The sequence below is a fragment of the Gracilinanus agilis genome, chromosome 2, assembly GCF_016433145.1.
Source record: "Gracilinanus agilis isolate LMUSP501 chromosome 2, AgileGrace, whole genome shotgun sequence".
In the NCBI taxonomy this organism is placed as follows: domain Eukaryota; kingdom Metazoa; phylum Chordata; class Mammalia; order Didelphimorphia; family Didelphidae; genus Gracilinanus; species Gracilinanus agilis.
In genome coordinates, this window is record NC_058131.1 from 428,044,747 (window position 1) to 428,063,935 (window position 19,189).

The window sequence follows — 19,189 nt, forward strand, 5'->3', positions numbered from 1 at the left end:
CATTCCTGTTATAAATCCCACCTGATCATGGTGGATGATCCTCTTGATCACTTGCTGGAGTCTCTTTACTAATATTCTATTTAAAATTTTTGCATCTATGTTCATTAGGGAGATTGGTCTGTAGTTTTCTTTCTCTGTTTTTGGTCTACCTGGCTTTGGAATCAATACCATATTTGTGTTATAAAAGGAATTTGGTAGGACTCCTTCTTTGGTTATCATATCAAATAATTTGTATAGTATTGGGATTAGTTGCTCTTTGAATGTCTGATAGAATTCACTTGTGAATCCATCAGGCCCTGGTGATTTTTTCTTAGGGAGTTCTTTGATGGCTTGTTCAATTTCTTTTTCTGATATGGGAATATTTAGGTATTCTATTTCTTCTGCTGTTAATCTAGGCAATTTATATTTTTGTAAATATTCATCCATATCTCCTAGATTGCTATATTTATTGCCATATAATTGGGCAAAATAGTTTTTAATGATTGCCTTAATTTTCCCTTCATTAGAGGTAAGGTCTCCCTTTTCATCTTTGATACTATCTATTTGGTTTTCTTCTTTCCTTTTTTTTATTAGATTGACAAGTACTTTGTCTATTTTATCTGTTTTCTCAAGATACCAGCTTCTAGTCTTATTTATTAATTCAATAGTTCTTTTACTTTCGATTTTATTGATTTCTCCCTTGATTTTTAGTATTTCTAATTTAGTTTTCATCTGGGGATTTTTAATTTGCTCATTTTCTAATTTTTTAAGTTGCATGCCCAATTCATAAATCTCTGCCCTCCCTAATTTGTTAATATATGCACTCAAGGATATAAATTTCCCCCTGAGTACTGCCTTGGCTGCATCCCACAGAGTTTGATAGGATGTCTCATTATTGTCATTCTCTTCAATGAAATTGTTGATTGTTTCTATGATTTCTCCTTTGACTAGCTGGTTTTGGAGAATCATATTATTTAATTTCCAATTAGTTTTTGATTTGCCTGTCCAGGTGCCCTTACTAATTATTATTTTTATTGCTTTATGGTCTGAAAAGTTTACATTTATTATTTCTGCTCTTTTGCATTTGTTTACAATGTTTCTATGCCTTATTATATGGCCAATCTTTGTGAATGTACTATGTGCAGCTTAAAAGAAGGTGTATTCCTTTTTGTTCCTATTTATTTTTCTCCACATATCCTAATTTTTTTAGGACTTCATTCATCTCTCTTACCTCTTTCTTATTTATTTTTTGGTTTGATTTATCTAGATCTGAAAGGGGGATATTTAGATCTCCCACTAGTATGGTTTTACTATCTATTTCCTTCTTGAGATCTGCCAGTTTCTCCTGTATTAATCTGGTTGCTATGCCATTTGGTGCATACATATTGAGCACTGTTATTTCCTCATTGTCTATACTGCCTTTAATCAGGATGTAATGACCTTCCCTGTCTTTTTGAATCATATCTCTTTTTACTTTGGCTTTGTCAGAAATCATAATTGCCACTCCTGCCTTCTTTTTCTCATTTGATGCCCAAAGGATTTTGCTCAAGTCCTTGACCTTAAACGTATGTCCACCCACTTCATATGTGTTTCTTGTAGACAATATATGGTAGGATTTTGGTTTCTAATCCACTCTGCTATTTGGTTCCTTTTTATGGGCAAGTTCATCCGATTCACATTCAAAGTTATAATTATCAGTTGTGTATTCCCCAACATTTTGGTATCCTCTCCTAGTTCTATCTCTTCTTCTTACACTATTTCCTTTTAAACCAGTGGTTTGCTTTATGCCAGTAACCCTTGTTCCCTCCCTTTTTTACTACCCTTTCTACCCCCTCCCTTATTATTCCCCTCTATTTATTTTTAAGGCCTAATGAATTCCCTTCCCCTTCTTCTCCCTTCCCTTTTATGACCTCCCCACTCCCCTGCTCCCCTTGGTTTTCCCTTCTGACTTTCACAGTAGGGTTGGATAGAGTTTTATATTCCAATGGATAATATGGCTACTCTTCCCTCTCAGGGTTAATGCTCTCTTCCTCTCCTTCTTATAATAGTATTCGTCCCTTCCCCTTCACATGCCCTCTTTGTGTGTAATAGAATATTTTTTTTTATTCATTCAAGTTTCTCTTGGTGTCCTTTACTGTTCACTTCCCTCTTTCCCATCCCCATATCATCTTAGACCATTTAGTATTCCAATCTCTCCTTATGAATAATTCTTCTGATTACTATAATAGTCAATACTATAATAGTGAATAGAGTTCCTTAAAGAGAATTATACATAACATTTCTTCACATAGGAATACCAATAATTAGATCATATTGAAGCCCTGAAAGAGGCAAATTTAAAAAATACGAGTTTTCTTTCTTTCCCCTCTGTTTCTTATTTACCTTTTTATGTTTCTTTTGATTTTTGTGGTTGGATATCATACTTTCCATTTAGTCCTGGTCTTTTCTGTGCAAATACTTGGAAATCTTCTATCTTGTTGAATGCCCAAACGTTCCCATGGAAGTATATGGTAATTTTGATGAGTAGGTGATCCTTGGTTGTAGACCGAGTTCTCTTGCCTTTGTGAATATCATATTCCACGCCTTGCGGTCTTGTAGTGTGGAGGCTGCCAGATCCTGTGTGATCCTGATTGGTGCTCCTTGATATCTGAATTGTCTCTTTCTGGCTTCTTTTAAAATTTTTTCTTTTACTTGATGCTCTTCAATTTGGCTATTATATTCCTGGGGATTGTCTTTTCTGGGTCTAGTGTAGAGGGTGATCTTGGATCCTTTCAATGTCTATATTGCCCTCTTGTTGTAGAACTTCAGGGCAATTTTGCTGAATAATTTCTTTTAGTATGGAGTCCAAATTTCTATTAATTTCTGCTTTTTCAGGAAGACCAATGATTCTCAAATTGTCTCTTCTAGACCGGTTTTCTTGGTCTGTCAGTTTCTCATTGAGATATTTCTTATTTCCTTCTATTTCATCAGTCTTTTTACTTTGTTTTATTCTTGCTATCTTGAGAGATCATTAGCTTCTAATTACTCAATTCTAGCCTTTAGGGACTGGTTTTCCTTTTCAATCTGGTCATTTCTGGTGTTCAGTTTGCTTAACAGTTCATTTAATTTCTGAGCCTCACTTTCCAATTGCAAAATTCTGCCTTTTAAACTGTTATTTTCTTGCCAAATTTTGGTTTCCAATTTGCTTACCATTTTGTTTGATTTTTGGGCATCTTTCTCCAACTGGGAGTTTCTGTCTTCTAACCTGTTTATTTACTTTTGAGCTATTTCCCACTTCTGTCACCAAATCTCTTCCATCTTTCTCATCATCTCAGATTTGAACTCTTTAATAGCTCGTGTCCAGTTTTCATTATTTTGGGAAGGTTTAGATATGATTACTTGTTTTTTCTCCTCTGCTGTTTGCTCTTTTCTCTGAATTTTATCTGTGTAAAAGTTGCCGAGTGTTACTGATTTCTTCTTGATGATCTTTCTCTTTTAGGGTTCTTCTCTCTGGCTTGCCATTGTTAGCCCTGCGCCCTCTCAGGTTTATCCTCACACTCAGGGTCTGTCTGAGCTCTTTAGGCTCCTGAAGTCTCAGTTGTTCTCAGGGTCAAGTCTTCTGGTGGTCACCTTACTTGTTCCTCTTCCCAAGGCTCCTTTAACAGTCTCAGGGAGTTTCTTCCACAGTTGTGAACCCCTTTTGCACTGGGTTTCCACTCAAGGTCCTCGCCTGAGCTCAAGATCTGAGTCCTTGCCCGTGCTCAGGATTCGTGTCTGGGCTTGTGTCTGCGCCTGCACTCATGCCTACGCTCAGGGTCTGTGTTCAAAGTCCCCGTGTTCTGTAGCCTCTTCGGGTCTTAAGTCTTGCTGCTCTCAGGGGCAGGCCCTGGTGACCCCAAGTAGCTGCTGAGGACTTAATCAGTGCCCCAAACTTGCTCTAACTCTTGTGTGCTGGCTTTGGCATTGTAGGTGGTGGGGGGTGGGGGAAGGGGTTGCCCAGCTCGCGTTTTAGTGAGAGTTGTTTCACCCCTTTATAGCATGGAAATGCTCTGAGGAATCCTGTATAATTTTTTAGGAGAGGTTAAGCAGCTACTTTTTACTCTGCCACCATCTTAACCATGAAAACTCCATGTGTGTTCTTTTCTGATTCTGAGGAAAAGGTCTACTCTATGACTGAATGGACATAAGCAGTGGCAGAGCTAAGAGTGAAACTTAAGTCTCCAAGTCTATTGTACTTTTCATTAGACTATTTTAAAGTATAGTCCTAAAAGAAAATTCTTTTTTGAAGGAGGAGACTTTTACTTAAAATGGTTATTCAGATGGAAATAGTATCTTTATGGGAAGTAGCGTTGTAATTATTCCTATTATGGGTAATCAAAAAATGCTTGAATAAAGTTACTAAGTTCAAATCCTCAGTTTAGGCTATCACTGCTGTGTGGGAAGTTTTGTCTTTTAATGCTCTATGCATATCATTAAAATGTAAATTTTTGTGATAGAAACTTTGGAAAAAATGTACATTATATTTTCATTGGTCCTCTAAAACAATATTAAAGTTATTTTTCCCTGTAAGATTTTCTGAAAGGGCAGCTCAGTGGATTGAGAGCCAGGCTTAGAAATGGGGGGTCCCAGGTTCAAATCTGGCCTCAGACACTTCCCAGGTGTGTGACGTTGGGCAAGTCACTTAATCCCCATTGCCTAGCCCTTAACATTCTTCTGCCTTAGAACCAATATACAGTATTGATTCTAAAATGGAAGGTAAGGGTTTAAAAAAGTTTAAGGGGGGAAAAAGATTTTCTGAACACCCCTCCGCCCCCAATTATTTTTGAGTAATTATGAACAATAGAAGCTTTCTTTTTCTGGTGGAAGCAGAAGAGTAGACAGAACATTCAGTTTTTGCATGAGGCAGAATATGTTAATAAAGTATTTAATAACATGTCAAATCTTTTTTTAAAGAGAATATATCATTATTACAAGTTATTTTAAGTTACTTTTTGTTTTGTGTCTGTAGCTTGACTCATGGTATGTCATTTTAAATGGAACTGTAGAAATCAGTTATCCAGATGGAAAAAATGAAAGTCTCTGTATGGGAAATAGCTTTGGAATTATTCCTACTCTGGATAAGCAATACATGAATGGAGTTGTGAGAACCAAAGTAGATGACTGTCAGGTAAGCATATCTAAATATTCATGGATAGGAGTGTTTATTGATTAAAAATGGCTGAGCATATTCAGTATTTTTTTCCTTGATCTGTTACAAAAAGCTTTATTTGAGAAATTGAATTGAAGAAGTTATGACTTATGAAAGGAAAAAATACAACTTATAAAGCTTTATTTATAGTATTTACATATGTGCTGTTTCCAAGTTAAGAAATAAGAACCTGTTACTTATTGACCAGGAACACCACTTTTGCCCCCTGTGTTTATTTACCAGGATTAGATGTTTACTTCTGGTTTTTATATGACATTCTAAATTTATTGGACTTTTTATGTTGAGATTGTAAATTGCACTTGAACTTTAGATAGTAATTAAGGGAGTTGATTGAGTAAAGCCTTATGCCCCTGATTTTTTTACTGTCATGCTTTGCTTTGGGTGGATAGTAATATGTTTATATACTAATGGTTTATTCAATGTATCTGTGTTATTCTTTGGCAGTTTGTATGTATAGCCCAGCAAGACTATTGGAGAATCTTGAATCATGTAGAAAAAAATACCCATAAAGTTGAAGAAGAAGGTGAAATTGTTATGGTACAAGAGCACAGAGAACTGGACCGTAGTGGAACTCGAAAAGGGCATATTGTCATTAAGGTAGATTGTGTTGTGCTTTGTTTTTATATGAAAAAAATAGAAGAGTCATGAATAATGCCTATTCTAATTATCAGATTTTAGAGATGAAGTCAAATCAATAGTGCTGGTGTCCTTTTTCAGATGTGGTCATGCAACTGAGTTAAAAGAAAGAACACATCTTTTTACATTAGACATTAAATATTAGAAAACAATTTGCTTATTTATATGTTTTTGTTCATATTAAGGATTTTTAATACCTGAAGCTATTACCACATCTTATCTTAGGTAATGGAACAAATTCCCATGTCTCATTATTTCAACTTTTTCAGTCTTTTCTAACAAATATGCATGTTTCTGGAATATATTCATCATTTGTGATTGTGTTAAATCTGATAATTTGAGGTGGTGATAGTAATGTAAAGCAGATTGTACCTTTTTTTCCTAGAAATATTTATCTTTTTATTTTTAGGCAACACCTGAACGACTCATCATGCATTTAATAGAAGAACATTCAGTTGTGGATCCAACTTACATAGAAGATTTTCTGTTGACATACAGGACATTTCTTGACAGCCCCTTAGAAGTTGGGAATAAACTATTGGAGTGGTTCAAACTTGACAGCTTGAGAGACAAGGTTGGTTTTTAAGAAAATATGTTAAAGTGGCTATTTTTGAATGTTGAATCTTGATGTGAAATGATCTATGTAGTTAATTTTTTTTTTAATATTTTTAAACCCTTAACTTCTGTGTATTAGTTCCTTGGTGGAAGAGTGGTAAGGGTAGGCAATGGGGGTCAAGTGACTTGCCCAGGGTCACACAGCTGGGAAGTGTCTGAGGCCAGATTTGAACCTAGGACCTCCTGTCTCTAGGCCTGACTCTTATGTAGTTAATTTTTAAAGCATCAGTGTTCTGTGTAGAAGATGCTGAAACAGTGTGTCATTATTTAGATTTGAATTGTAATAATACTCTTGTGTAGACTGCCTTTAAAATTTGCAAAGCTAGTGTGTGAGATTAAACATTATTGTAATGCAAAGTTGTATGATGACTGAGAGTTGTAGTAACCTTAATTTGTGAATAAAGGGCAAACCATTTTTTGAGGGTTCCAATATAATGTTTTGTTCCATTTTTAAAAGGCAGAATGAGCTCCGGGAAAAAAGATTTTTTAAAGCCTAAAGAAATCACTTTTCAAAAGAGTTTATAACTAATTTTTTAAAAGCACAGAACCCCCTCCCCCATACTTTTAAACAATTGCCCCAAAATACTTAATTTTTCTAACTATGAGAGTTATGTAATTACTTGAAAAGTTATTTCAATAAAAAGTTAAGTGCTTTCAGAATGCCTTGTTTAAAATTCTCTCTCAAATATTTTTCTCCATATGAATACCATAAATTAGAAATACTGTTTTAATATATCTCACTGCACTGTGTTAAATAATATAGTATTAATAGGCTATTCTCCACAGGGTTTTTTGTTTGTTTGTATATTTGTACTTGTAGTGAAATAGAAGTATTTTAGCAATCTAAGTGGGAAATGACTTGTTTTAAGAAATAGAAATTTGATTCCTACTTATCTAGGTATGCTTTTATTGTTAGGTTTTAACATGAGTAAATCACATGTTCTTGTAGTAAAGTTTTGTAATGCTGTTTTCTTATACATTCAAATTTAGAGAAAATTGGTTGCAAAATATGCCATTTCATCACAACAAATTTTCTACAGGAGCTTAAAAGGATGAATATTAAGCAGATCACAGAACTAGCAGTTTTGGAATATGTAACAATGTATTTATTGATGAATTAAAGGAATCTCAGAGAATGAGGAACAGTGTATATTACTAAAGTTGCTTTTGATATTAAACTTATTCAATATTGTAAGGAACCCAGTTTCCATCTGCTAATTTGTAACTTACTGAAGGAAAGCATATAAATGGGCCTTTTTTTCCTTTGAAGACCCTATCAGTATTACCAAGAAACCAGGAGAATATAATCCTTTTGCTTCATATTTATGTTCTTACACTGTAAAATTATACCAAACATAATGGTAATTAAAGCAGTCTTGGAAGCATGTTGTAGTGGATTAAGGGAGCCAGTTTTGTAGTCAGGACAACTTGGATTCTAGTCCTATGTCTTAACCTATATTAACTACAAACTCCTTGCCTTAGTCAAAACTTTTAGGATTATGATTCATAGAATATTTGCCAGCCCACATTGGTGGACTAAATTTGCTGATTTGGATGAGAAACCTTTGCTTCAGAATAAAAAAAGTTTCTTTTCCTTCCTACCACATAGATTACATTTTTATAGAGCTTTCAGGTTTTATAAAGCTCTTACCTCCTTAAAAACAAAACAAACTTAGAGGAATATAGTGTGATTATTATCATACTCATTTTGCATATGAAAACTATAGAGAAGTTATATGTAGTTATTATGAGTTTGAGGCACCATTTGAGTTTGTGGCACATCTACAGACTCCTAAGTCTAATGATTTTTCCACTATGCCAGAGTAATATGGCACTCTATCCCCCATGGTTTTTAGAAGGCTTAACAAATAACATGGATTTTAAAAATATGTCTTAGTAATGTGTCTGTCAGTCAAATATAGCTCATTAAAATATTTTATGTCTTAAGCTTACCAATCTCCTCAAGTGAATGCTGGATGCATTTCTGGCCAAATTTGACTTCCATTTTTCTGGTTTCTGAGTGTAAATCTAAGATTTCTCCATGATAGTCCTAACCTGGCACTTTTTGTATATCCCAAAACTCTGACTTGGTCATTTGGCAGTAATGTGGCCTCAGACACTAGCTGTGAGACCCTGAACAAGTGACTTAATCCTTTTTGTTGCAGTTTCCTCATCCGTAAAATGAGCTGAAGAAAAATATGGCAAACCACTCTAGTGTCTTTGCCAAGAAAACCCCAAAAGGGATCATGAATAGATGAACACAACTGAAGCAACTAAAGAGAAGCAACAAATTATTGACACAATTGAGCCTGGGTTTATTTCTCTGTGTTCTCCACAGAAAGAATAATTGCTTTACAAAAAGGTTTTGAAAATTTGTTCTTTGAGAGACATAAACTAATTAATTTCTTCACTCTTACTGTATGTTAGTATGCATGTTGCAATGGGGATTTAAAATAATTCAATTTGCACTAATTTTGACCAACTTGCTAGAATCACTTTTATGAGAATTCATTGAGAAAAGTTCTTTATCATAATCATATATCCCGGTTTGTTTCTTTTATGTACAGGTTACACGAGTAGTGCTTTTATGGGTAAATAATCATTTCAATGATTTTGAAGGAGACCCTGCTATGACTGGATTTCTGGAAGAGTTTGAAAAAAATCTTGAAGATACTGTAAGACTCAAGATAATTTATATATTCTAATTTTTTTTTCCTTTGGAGTTTAGTTTTTTCTTTCTAGAATGCCAGTTCAGTTAATCTCATTCAAGCTCCATACCCACAATCCATATCCACACACCCTGTAGTTTATGACAAGTTATTGCCATTTCAACACTTTTTCTGGATCATTCATGAATACTTCTAGGAGCAAAATAAAGAGATTCAGGAGTACAAAGATTATAATATAGATCGTTCACATTGATAGTTATTTTTAGTAAAATAGGGAAAGTGGTGGCTTATAAAAATTAGAATCAATACTACATAATTGAAATGGCTGGTGAGTTTTCTTAATCTAGCTATATTATTTCTGACAAGCACATACTGTTTGTTTCCCATTGTACTGATTATTATAACCAATTATGGAATATGTAATGATGGGATTTAGAACTAGAAAGAACTTTAGTTATCATTTAATCTAACCCTTTCATTTTACAGATATAGAAACTTGAGTCCTAGCACCGCATAGATCATAAATAACAGTTCCTAGAATCTAATGCATATCCTCTGAAATTCAGTACTCTTTTCCATGATATCATACTAAAAAACATGTCATAAAACTTAAAGATATTTTTATCTGATTCAGATGATCAGACTATGTAAAGTCATCAGAGAATAATAGTTAAGGACTAAACTCTTAGGACATTAGGCAGTGAGATGGAGGAGAGTACTTTGGAGTTATCTAGGGATAATTCATTCAGGATAAGACTTGAAGTAGACTCTAAATCGGCAGAGGATAGTAGAGAACATTTTGTTTTTAAGAGCAAAGACCCAGAGGTAAGAATGCTTAATTTTTTTGAGTCCTGTCTTTGGTAGATCATATATATTAGAGCACATTAGATAATTAGTAGTAAAAATGTATTCCTTCCAATCAAGAATTCATTAGATTAAATTTAAAAGTCATCTCAGAGTAGTTTTTGGCATGTGATTCTGTGACTTTAAGATATCTCCCAATGATTTTATCCCAATGTTTTGCACATATGAATTGGTATTATTTCATTTATTATTTGAAAAATAAAATTATTTTTATATTCTAAACATTAAACACCAAGTAAAGTTCCATTTATTCTTTTTTTTAAAAATAAGTTTTTATGGATATTTTCTGTTAAATCACTGTAATATCTTAGGATGCCATCCCCTAACCCCCAAGCAATTTTCCATGACATGGTATTTTTTGGGACAGGAAAAAGGCAGGGAGAGGTCAGTAGATACACCAGAAAAAGTCCAAAAACATATACAATGTATAACAGCTATGAACCTCCATGAAGAGGCAAGTTGGGAATGTCTTCTCATAGCTCTTTATGTGAGTCCTTTCTGTTCTTTATAATATTTATAACATTTATTTTGATTTTTTTGCGTGTTATTATTCTTTCCATTTCTATTGTTATTGTTACTCTTTATATTTGGCTGTATTTACTCTTTATAAGTTCAAAACGATTATCCTATGTTTCTTTATATTCACCACACATTATTTCTTATAGCTTAGTAATATCTCATTACCCTTATGTATTACAGTTTGTTTAGCCATTTTCCAATTGATGAGTGTGTACTTGTTTCCAATTATTAGTTATCACAAAAAAAATTATAAATTTTGGAGTGTATGTTTCTTTTTCCTAATTAATGGCTTCCTTGGAATAGAAATTCAATTATGAGGTTCATAGTATAGGCCATTTTAGTCACTATATAATTTCAAACTGCTTTTCAAAATGATTGTACTATTTTACAGCTGAACCAATGATATATTAGTGCATATTTCTTCTACAGTCCCTCCAAAATTTACTTTTTGCCATTTTTTGTCTTTTTTGTCAATTTTCAAGGGTGGATTTCCATCGTGACTGTTATTATCAGTGATTAGAACATTTTTTCATGTGGTTGTGAATGTTTTGAGAACTGTTTGTTCCTATCCTTTGATCTTTTTTCTATAGTTGAGTGCTATTAGTTATATATCTATATACCTATAAATTGTTTTTATACCCTTGATATCAGAGAAATTTAATACATAAAGTTTTTTGTCTCATTTTACCACTTCTTTTCTTATGCTGGATGTAATAATGTTGTCTGTGCAGAAGATTTTCAGCTTGAAGTTCTTTTCTACTGCAAACACTATTATTTTCCTTTAGTTCCTTTAATTATTTTTTTATTCACTGGCTTTCCTCTCCTCAACCTTCATCTTGTTCTTCAATGTTCTCCCTTTCTTCCCCTACAGCTAGTCTTATTAGTTTTTAAATTTCATTTTTTGTACTTTCCAAAGATATTTCTCTTACTCTCTATTTTTCACCTATTCTGTTTATTCTATAACTTTATTCTCTGATACATGATTCCTGTAATCTCTCTCTTTCTGCCATATCCTTCATGCTATCAAAACTTCCCAGGTATCCATTGTAGGCTTTTCCCTACATGCAGTTTCTAGCAATTGCTTTATAGGGCTAACCTCATTTTCAGAACAGTGGCATTATTGCTGTTATTTAAGATTATACTTTCTCATGTTAGAGTCCAGCCTAATCTACGTCTCTGATTATTCAGCTCACCAGTGATCTATATCCTGTCTTGTTCACTCTTTTTTCTACATTTGCCTGGAAATTCTCCTGTCCTGCTCTCCTCCTTCTTAAGATGTGATTGCCCCAGGTTGTCTAACACCCTTGCCCTGGACAGGTAGACTTTTAAAGTACCAAATATTCCTGTATTCATCCAGCCCTTATCTCTTTACAACCAGTTTTCTTCACTCACAGGAGCATTCATTGGAACCCCATTCCATCTCCAAGTTAGGTCTTGTTTCTTCCTTTTTAAAAATCTTTCCTTCCGCCTCCTTATCTACTCCCTTGCAAGTTCTTCTCTTTCTGAGACTTCAGAAATCACTTTCCCCTCATTGCTAGCCCTTGATTCTTGGCCTATTATTCCTTCTACTCCTCTTTTTTTCCCAGTGGGTGTCAAATTATTCTTGCATTATTTGAATTTACTTTCCTTTGTATTTCTCTGATGACCTTCAGAATTTGTTTCTGAATTGAATCATTGAATTAAACCACTATGTGTCTTTTGAAGTTTGTAGCCTTGGGTTTTTTATATATTTTCTAGAATAAATCTATGAATTCTTTCAATTGGAATTTTATTTTCTATATCTAGAAGTTCTGGTCAGCTCTCTTCTGTTACATCAATTTTTCTTTTTTTTTTGCTTTGTCATATTCTTCTGGGAGACCTATGATTCTTAAGTTGTCTCTGTGTATCCTTCCTTCAAGATCTTTTTGTTTTGTTTACAAAGAGAGCTAATGTTCTTAGTTTTTGCTTCTCCTCTTCTGAATTAATCTTTCACTTCTGTTTATTTATATTCCCAACTTGTTGTTCTGTATTTTGATTCTTTGGTAAGAATTACCATTGTAGATTCAAGTTTTTGTATGCTGCTTATAATTTTTTCTGTGCAGGACATAAATACTACTTTCACAATTCTCATTTTCAGGAAATACTATATTGTATTTCCATATTTTCCTCAAATTTTACAGGGTCCTCTTTCTTATCAATTATTGGATCATTTTCCTTTATTTTGCAGCATTCATAGCTGGCTGAATTTGTTTACTAGATTTGAGGTCATATTTCTTTTTGTTGTTACTTTCTTTTCTAGAGTTCATATATGTTCATATTCAAGGACTTTGAATTTTCTTCCTGATATCTGGACATAGAGGAGGCAGTTGAAGTGTTGCTGTATCAATTGCGTATTATTTCTATTTTGGAGAGGTTTGAAGAGTTGTGAAGATCAGAGACAGGGTCTGCTCTATCTCCTTGTTCTTATAATTCAGAAGTCTTCATCTCCATTTATTCTTTTTTTTTTTTAAACCCTTGTACTTCGGTGTATTGTCTCATAGGTGGAAGATTGGTAAGGGTGGGCAATGGGGGTCAAGTGACTTGCCCAGGGTCACACAGCTAGGAAGTGGCTGAGGCCGGGTTTTGAACCTAGGACCTCCTGTCTCTAGGCCTGACTCTCACTCCATTGAGCTACCCAGCTGCCCTCCATTTATTCTTAAGCATAATTTTGCTTCTTTTATTATGTCAGACAATGAGACACCTAGCATTTGCTAATATTTTACAGTGTGTCAAATATTGTGCTTAGTTTTGGAGTTACAAGCTTTAGAAGATATAATCTCAATAAGAAGACCCAAAAGTGGAACTCTTGCAGAAGGTTATATTTAAAGGAGTCCAGGGAAGAAAGTAAGTATTGAAGGAGACCAGACAGAGAAGCCCAGAGAGAGAACATATCAAATATGGGGGATATGCACTCAAAAGATACACATGGAGTAGTATCTTGTGTGAGGAATAGAGAATATGCCTGTGGAGGTGGATTAGGAGTACACAACAGGGCTGGTGGAAGTGTGGGAAATGTTTGTGTGAAGTGTAAGCAGGCTGGAAAGATAGGAAGAAGCCATATTGTGAAGGACTTTATTTAAAAGCTAAGGAGAAACATTTTATATGTGATTTGGAGAGAATAGGAACCCACCGGAGTTTATGGAGGGAGGTGATTTATATATATTGAGGAGTTAAAGTTGTGGACCTGGGTAACAGGAAGATTGGTGATTGTCTTTGACATATTAGGAAAGTTGGGAAAAGAGGGTTAGAGGGGAAAGACAATGAGTTCAGTTTTACGCATATTGAATTTAAGATGTCTACAAGATATGCAGTTTAGTATGTCTAGCAGATGAAAATATGAGACTGGAAATCAGGAGAGAGGTTAAGGATGAGTACATAGATCTGAGAATCAAAATAGAAATAGTTGAATCCACGGGAGTTCATATGGTCACCAAGTGAAGTGGTATAGAAGGATAAAAGAGGGCCCAGGACACAGCTTTGTGGGATATGCAGTTACTGGGTATGACCTGAATGAAGATCCAGCAAAGGAGACAGAGAAAGAGTGGGTAAAAGAGGAACTAGAAGAGAAAATGTGTCATGAAAGCTTAGAACAAAATAGTATCAAGTTGAAGAGGATGATTGCCAATACCAAGGCTGTAGGATATAAGGAGATGGAGACTTTTGAATTATGTGAATAAGGAAAAGTTAGGAAGTCAGAAAGGAGGATAATGGAGAAAAGGCTATAGATTTGGCAGTTAGAAATTCAGTGACATTATAGGTCATATGATTAATAAGATGGAAGACATTTTCTCTGATCCTCATGACCTCCAAAGAAGAAACTATACACTAATAGCTGTCTCCATGTTCTAGGGCAAAAAGAACCCAAAGGAAAGTAAAAATTATACAAACTGATGTTATTCTGGTTTTCTCTGCATCCCCTCCCTCATTGCTTACTGGCATTCCAACAGCACTATAGTAACTGACTCAATCCATGGACTTGAAGTAACTCCATACCTCACATACTCTCCTAACCCAACCTAAAAGTGCCTGGAGATCTAAGCTCTAAATTGCAGAATTTTTTTGAGCATTATGTAATATGCATTAAGGAGCTCTGAGTAGAGCAAAGAAATCAAGAGGTCGGTAGGAATGTGTAGGAACAGATAATTGGGCAGGATATGTCTGGGGTTAGTAGAAAGCTCGACAGAACATCCTGAATCTATCTTTTCCCAGTGTTATGAAGATACCAACTCCAAAGGGCAGAAATTTGACTGTGATAGCAATACCATGGTGGTGCTTTGTACCACTGGACCAGAGAACTGAAGAAGAGAGGGAACAAGAGCAGGGCATTGTGCGACACTGCATTAAACTTGAGAGAAGGAACCTAGCATTGAGCTGGTACCAGTTCTTTCCCCCAAAATTCAGGGGTTAGAGACCTAATTTGGTAACCATGAATTGTCCAACACGGGAGGAAACTGAGACACTTTGAGATCAAGTTCCAAGGGAAAATACCTAAAAACAAGAGTCAGAAAGTGAGCAATAGAGTTTGCCCTAAAGATCTCAGGAGGAAGAAAACTCAAAGACATTGAGCAATATGCAGATAAACCAATATGGAAGATATGAACAGCAAAAGGAAATAGGTCTCCAAATATAGTAAACTAGTTCAGGCATCTGTGAATAAATGCTGCAAAATAAAGACAAATGATACCTGAATACCTGAAGCAGAAGACCCTATGGATTTTTAGAAGAGCTTGGAACAACACAAAATGTTATTCCTAAGTTATGTAAAAGAAATGAGAATTGCTGGTGCAAAATTTGAGGCTTGCACAACAGAAATAATTCTGAGTAGAAAAATTTGAGTCTGTAATTGCATGTCTTACTGAAAAAACAAAGGAGAGGACTAGTGATTGGGGAATGCAAATAAATACCCAGAAGTGAAGGACAATTTAGAACAATAGAAACAACAACAAATAATGGCATTTAAAGAAAAAAATTAAAACCTTTTTTATTCAAGTAAAATATTCATCCAAAAGATATACTAGTATGCATAGAAACAATCAAAGGATGGTAGGTCTTTTTTTTTTTTTTTAAACCCTTACCTTCTACCTTAGAATCAATACTGAGTATTGGTTCTAAGGCAGAAGAGTGGTAAGGGTAGGCAATGGGGGTTAAGTGGCCCTGGGGTTAAGCCCAGGGTCATATAGCTAGAAAGTATCTGAGGCCATATTTGAACCCAGGACCTCCCGGCGCCTGTCTCTCAATCCACTGAGCCACCCAGCTGCCCCCCAAGATGATAGGTCTTATAGAAGAATAAGACAAGTAAAAAACATGAACATTATATTGCAAGAAATAATACAAAATTGCCTAGAAGTTCCAGACACAGAAAACTGATTGCCAAATGTGACAAATGGAGAAAAATATAAATCTCTTTATAACTTTAAATGTAAATGGATTATACAGTCCAACAAAAATTTTAAGTGATAGATTGAATAAGAAAACAGAATACCACAATCTGTTACTTACATGAAACATTAAAAAAATAAAGAGATATACCAAATAAAACTAAAGGAATGGGAAAAAATTGTTATGTATCCCAGTGGGTCCAAAAAAGCAGGAGTTGTAACCATACCAACTGACAAAGCAATTATTCAAAAAAGAGAAAAGGAAACTTAAGCTGAAAAAGAACATTACATTAATATTAGTAATAAACTTCTGTGTTCCTCATGCCTAAGTATCCAAACTCATAAATGAAACGTTATAAGAATATTATACAATATTAACAGGAATATTTTTGGTCTCAGTTTTGGAAAAGTCTAACAAAGATAAATGGAAGGAAAAATGAAGAACTGAACAAAATGCTGTAGAAACTAGAGCAAAGAGATTTAGAATATTTTCTGGATAGGACTTTAAAAGAATAAACATTTCTCAGCATAACATGGAACTTTTCCAAAATTTGACCATATAATAGGGCACAGAGAGATAATACAAACAAAAATGTAGAAAATAAGAAGTTGTAAATATATTCTTTACATACCATAATGTAATGAAAATATTTATTGTTTCAAGGACAAAAAAAAAAGACAGACCCAAATGGGGACTTTAATACTGAAATCCTAAATTACTCATTAGTGATTACTAATTAGAAATAATTAGCAATTCATTAGTTGAATCAAAGAACGAATAATAGAAATAGTTAATATGTGAAAGAAAATGATAGAACAAATAAGCTTAATGTAAACACAAAGGAGATACAAAAAATTAGAGGAGAAATAGGTAAACTGGGAACCTGGAAATCCATACAAATGATAAAGCTAAAATCTGGTTCTTTGAAAACAGTAATCAAATTGGTAAACCTTTAGTTAGTATGATTAAAAATAGCTGAAAGTCAAATCAATAATATATCAAATAAGCCAGGTTAAAACACAACCAAACCAGAAGAAACAGACAAACAAACAAAACCCCAGAACACATGCAGAGTTGCATGCTAATAAAAGGAATACCTTTAAAAATGTAAAATAACCACTCTGAAAAAAACAAAAACAAAAAAACCAAACCAAATAGGGATTTTAAGCCATTTTTTAAAAAGGAGATAGAATTAATTTATAAGGAACTACAAAAGAAAAAAAAAGCAAACTTGGTCTTATGGTTTCATGGGAAATTTTTACCAAATTTTGCTAGAACAGTTAGTACCTCTTGTTTACAGATTATTCTAAAAAATTGAGAAAGACATTTCCAAAAATCCTTTTACGAGACATATTAACGAGACATTTATTAACTAAAACAAGGAAGAGTAAAAATAAAAGCAAAACTATACAACAATTTTTAATGAATATTGATTTAAAATTTTAAACAACATTCTGTCAATTCTTTCTGGTGATCAGCTTATTTTGAGTGGAACATGACGTTCTGGAAAGCAGAAACCAAACACATTTGCTGATGGAAAGTATAGAGTTAAAACCAAAATGTATGATTGTTTCAGTAGATGCAACAAGTATAACACTTATGCTAAAATTTCTACAAAATGTGCAAAAAATATTAAAATTTTAGTATAAGACAAATCATCTATCTAAAATCAAAAGTAGATATCATATGCAACAGTGATACACTGGAACCTTTTCCAATAAATAAGTGTAATCTTGGACCAACACCATATACTATATCCCACAATACTTTCTAAGTAAATCTGTGACTTTAATATTAAAAGATTGTATGATAAAAATGCAAAGAGAAGCAGATACTATACTTATTACAGCTATGGGTAGGTTATGCATTCTTAACCAAATAAGAAATCAAGGTGGATCCCTCTTTGGTGGAGCTGTGAAATTATACAACTATTTTGGAAAGTAGCATGAAATAAACAGGATATAAAAATATATGCAACTGCAGATAATGAAAATGGAAAGAACAACCACACAAAAAAATCCAAAAACTATAGCAAAATTATAAAAGAAGAGATATGAGAGAATATTTTCAGCTTACCTTTTTTGGAGTTGAGAGTTCCACTAAATGTTGTACATTGTACATATTTTTGCACCTTTTCAATGCATTGTGTTCTGAGGCAGCAAGGAAGCAGCCAGTAGCTAGGGAAAGACTGAACATGGGAGAACAAGGAGAATGGCAGTCTTTTAGAAAAAAATGGAAAGGGATAGGAACAAAACTATTTTCTTAGGGAAGTAGGAGGGGGTACCTTTTCATCTGAAACAGTTATCTGGTGGCAAAGTAATACATAATGATCAAATATTGAACCATACAACCTCTTCATGTTTTAAATGAAAAATATAGGCAGTTTTCTCTTTTTATTTACAGAAAATGAAGGGGCATCTCCGTTTATTAAATATTGCCTGTGCTGCAAAGGCTAAATGGAGGCAAATTCTTTTGCAGAAGACTTCCCGGGAGTCACCACTTTTTTTCAGCCTAAGTGGAGGAAGTGAGGGGTTTGGTATTTTTGTGGAAGGAGTAGAACCAGGCAGCAAAGCTGCTGAAGCTGGACTTAAACGTGGGGACCAGGTAAAAAAAATTATAATTTTTCCAGTAACAAAAATCTTAAAACATTTTTGTGTAAGCATAATACATATTTTGTGAAGTTACTTTTATCTCAAATAATTTTTGCATATGTTGGCAAAGAGTATCTTTGGCTCAGATGATCTCTGACATTGCTTGATCACTTCCTTGATCCTTCCTTCCCCTCCCTCCCTCTCCCTCTCTCTCTCTCTCTCTCTCTCTCTCTCTCTCTCTCTCTCTCTCTCTCTCTTCCTCCCTCTCTCTCTCTCTCCCTCTCTCCCTCTCCCTTAAAAAGGTTTAGTCAGTCTGTAAAATTTTAGCAGCCTTTCAAAAGAATGACAATTTTATATTTTAAAGAATGTTATTTAGCCAGCTGTTGCAATAGAATGGCAGTACAAACTCAGTGGTTTGTCTTGTGGTAGCAGTATTATGAGGCTCAATTCTGTTTAGAATCACAGACACTTCCTTTAGTGCCAGTTATCCATAAAGATTGTAGCCACTTGAAGAAGCAGAAGAGGGAGGCCTTATATGATCCATTCACTTGCTATATATGATATATAGCACTGATGCTCCTTTGGAGTAAGCTAGAACTAAATTACATATTTCTCTTCAGTTACAATAACAGAGGTAATCACTTTTCTAAAGCTTTTTACATAAATTATTTCATTTGGCTCTAATAATGACCCTGTTTGTCAAGGTACTATTCTCTTCCTTTAAATTATGA

At 34.2% G+C, this 19,189-nt stretch overlaps 1 protein-coding gene across 4 annotated transcripts in view; it reads left to right on the forward strand.

The window, feature by feature from the left end:
- Nucleotides 1-19,189, forward strand: part of RAPGEF6 (Rap guanine nucleotide exchange factor 6) — a 238,818-nt gene that overhangs the window by 140,273 nt on the left and 79,356 nt on the right. For all 4 annotated transcript variants that reach the window (XM_044664679.1, XM_044664676.1, XM_044664678.1 and 1 more), the window contains exons 10-14: nt 4,967-5,125; nt 5,612-5,764; nt 6,213-6,377; nt 8,986-9,093; nt 18,271-18,471. In XM_044664679.1, coding sequence (XP_044520614.1) covers nt 4,967-5,125; nt 5,612-5,764; nt 6,213-6,377; nt 8,986-9,093; nt 18,271-18,471 — 786 coding nt within the window. The remainder of the gene's footprint in view (nt 1-4,966; nt 5,126-5,611; nt 5,765-6,212; nt 6,378-8,985; nt 9,094-18,270; nt 18,472-19,189) is intronic.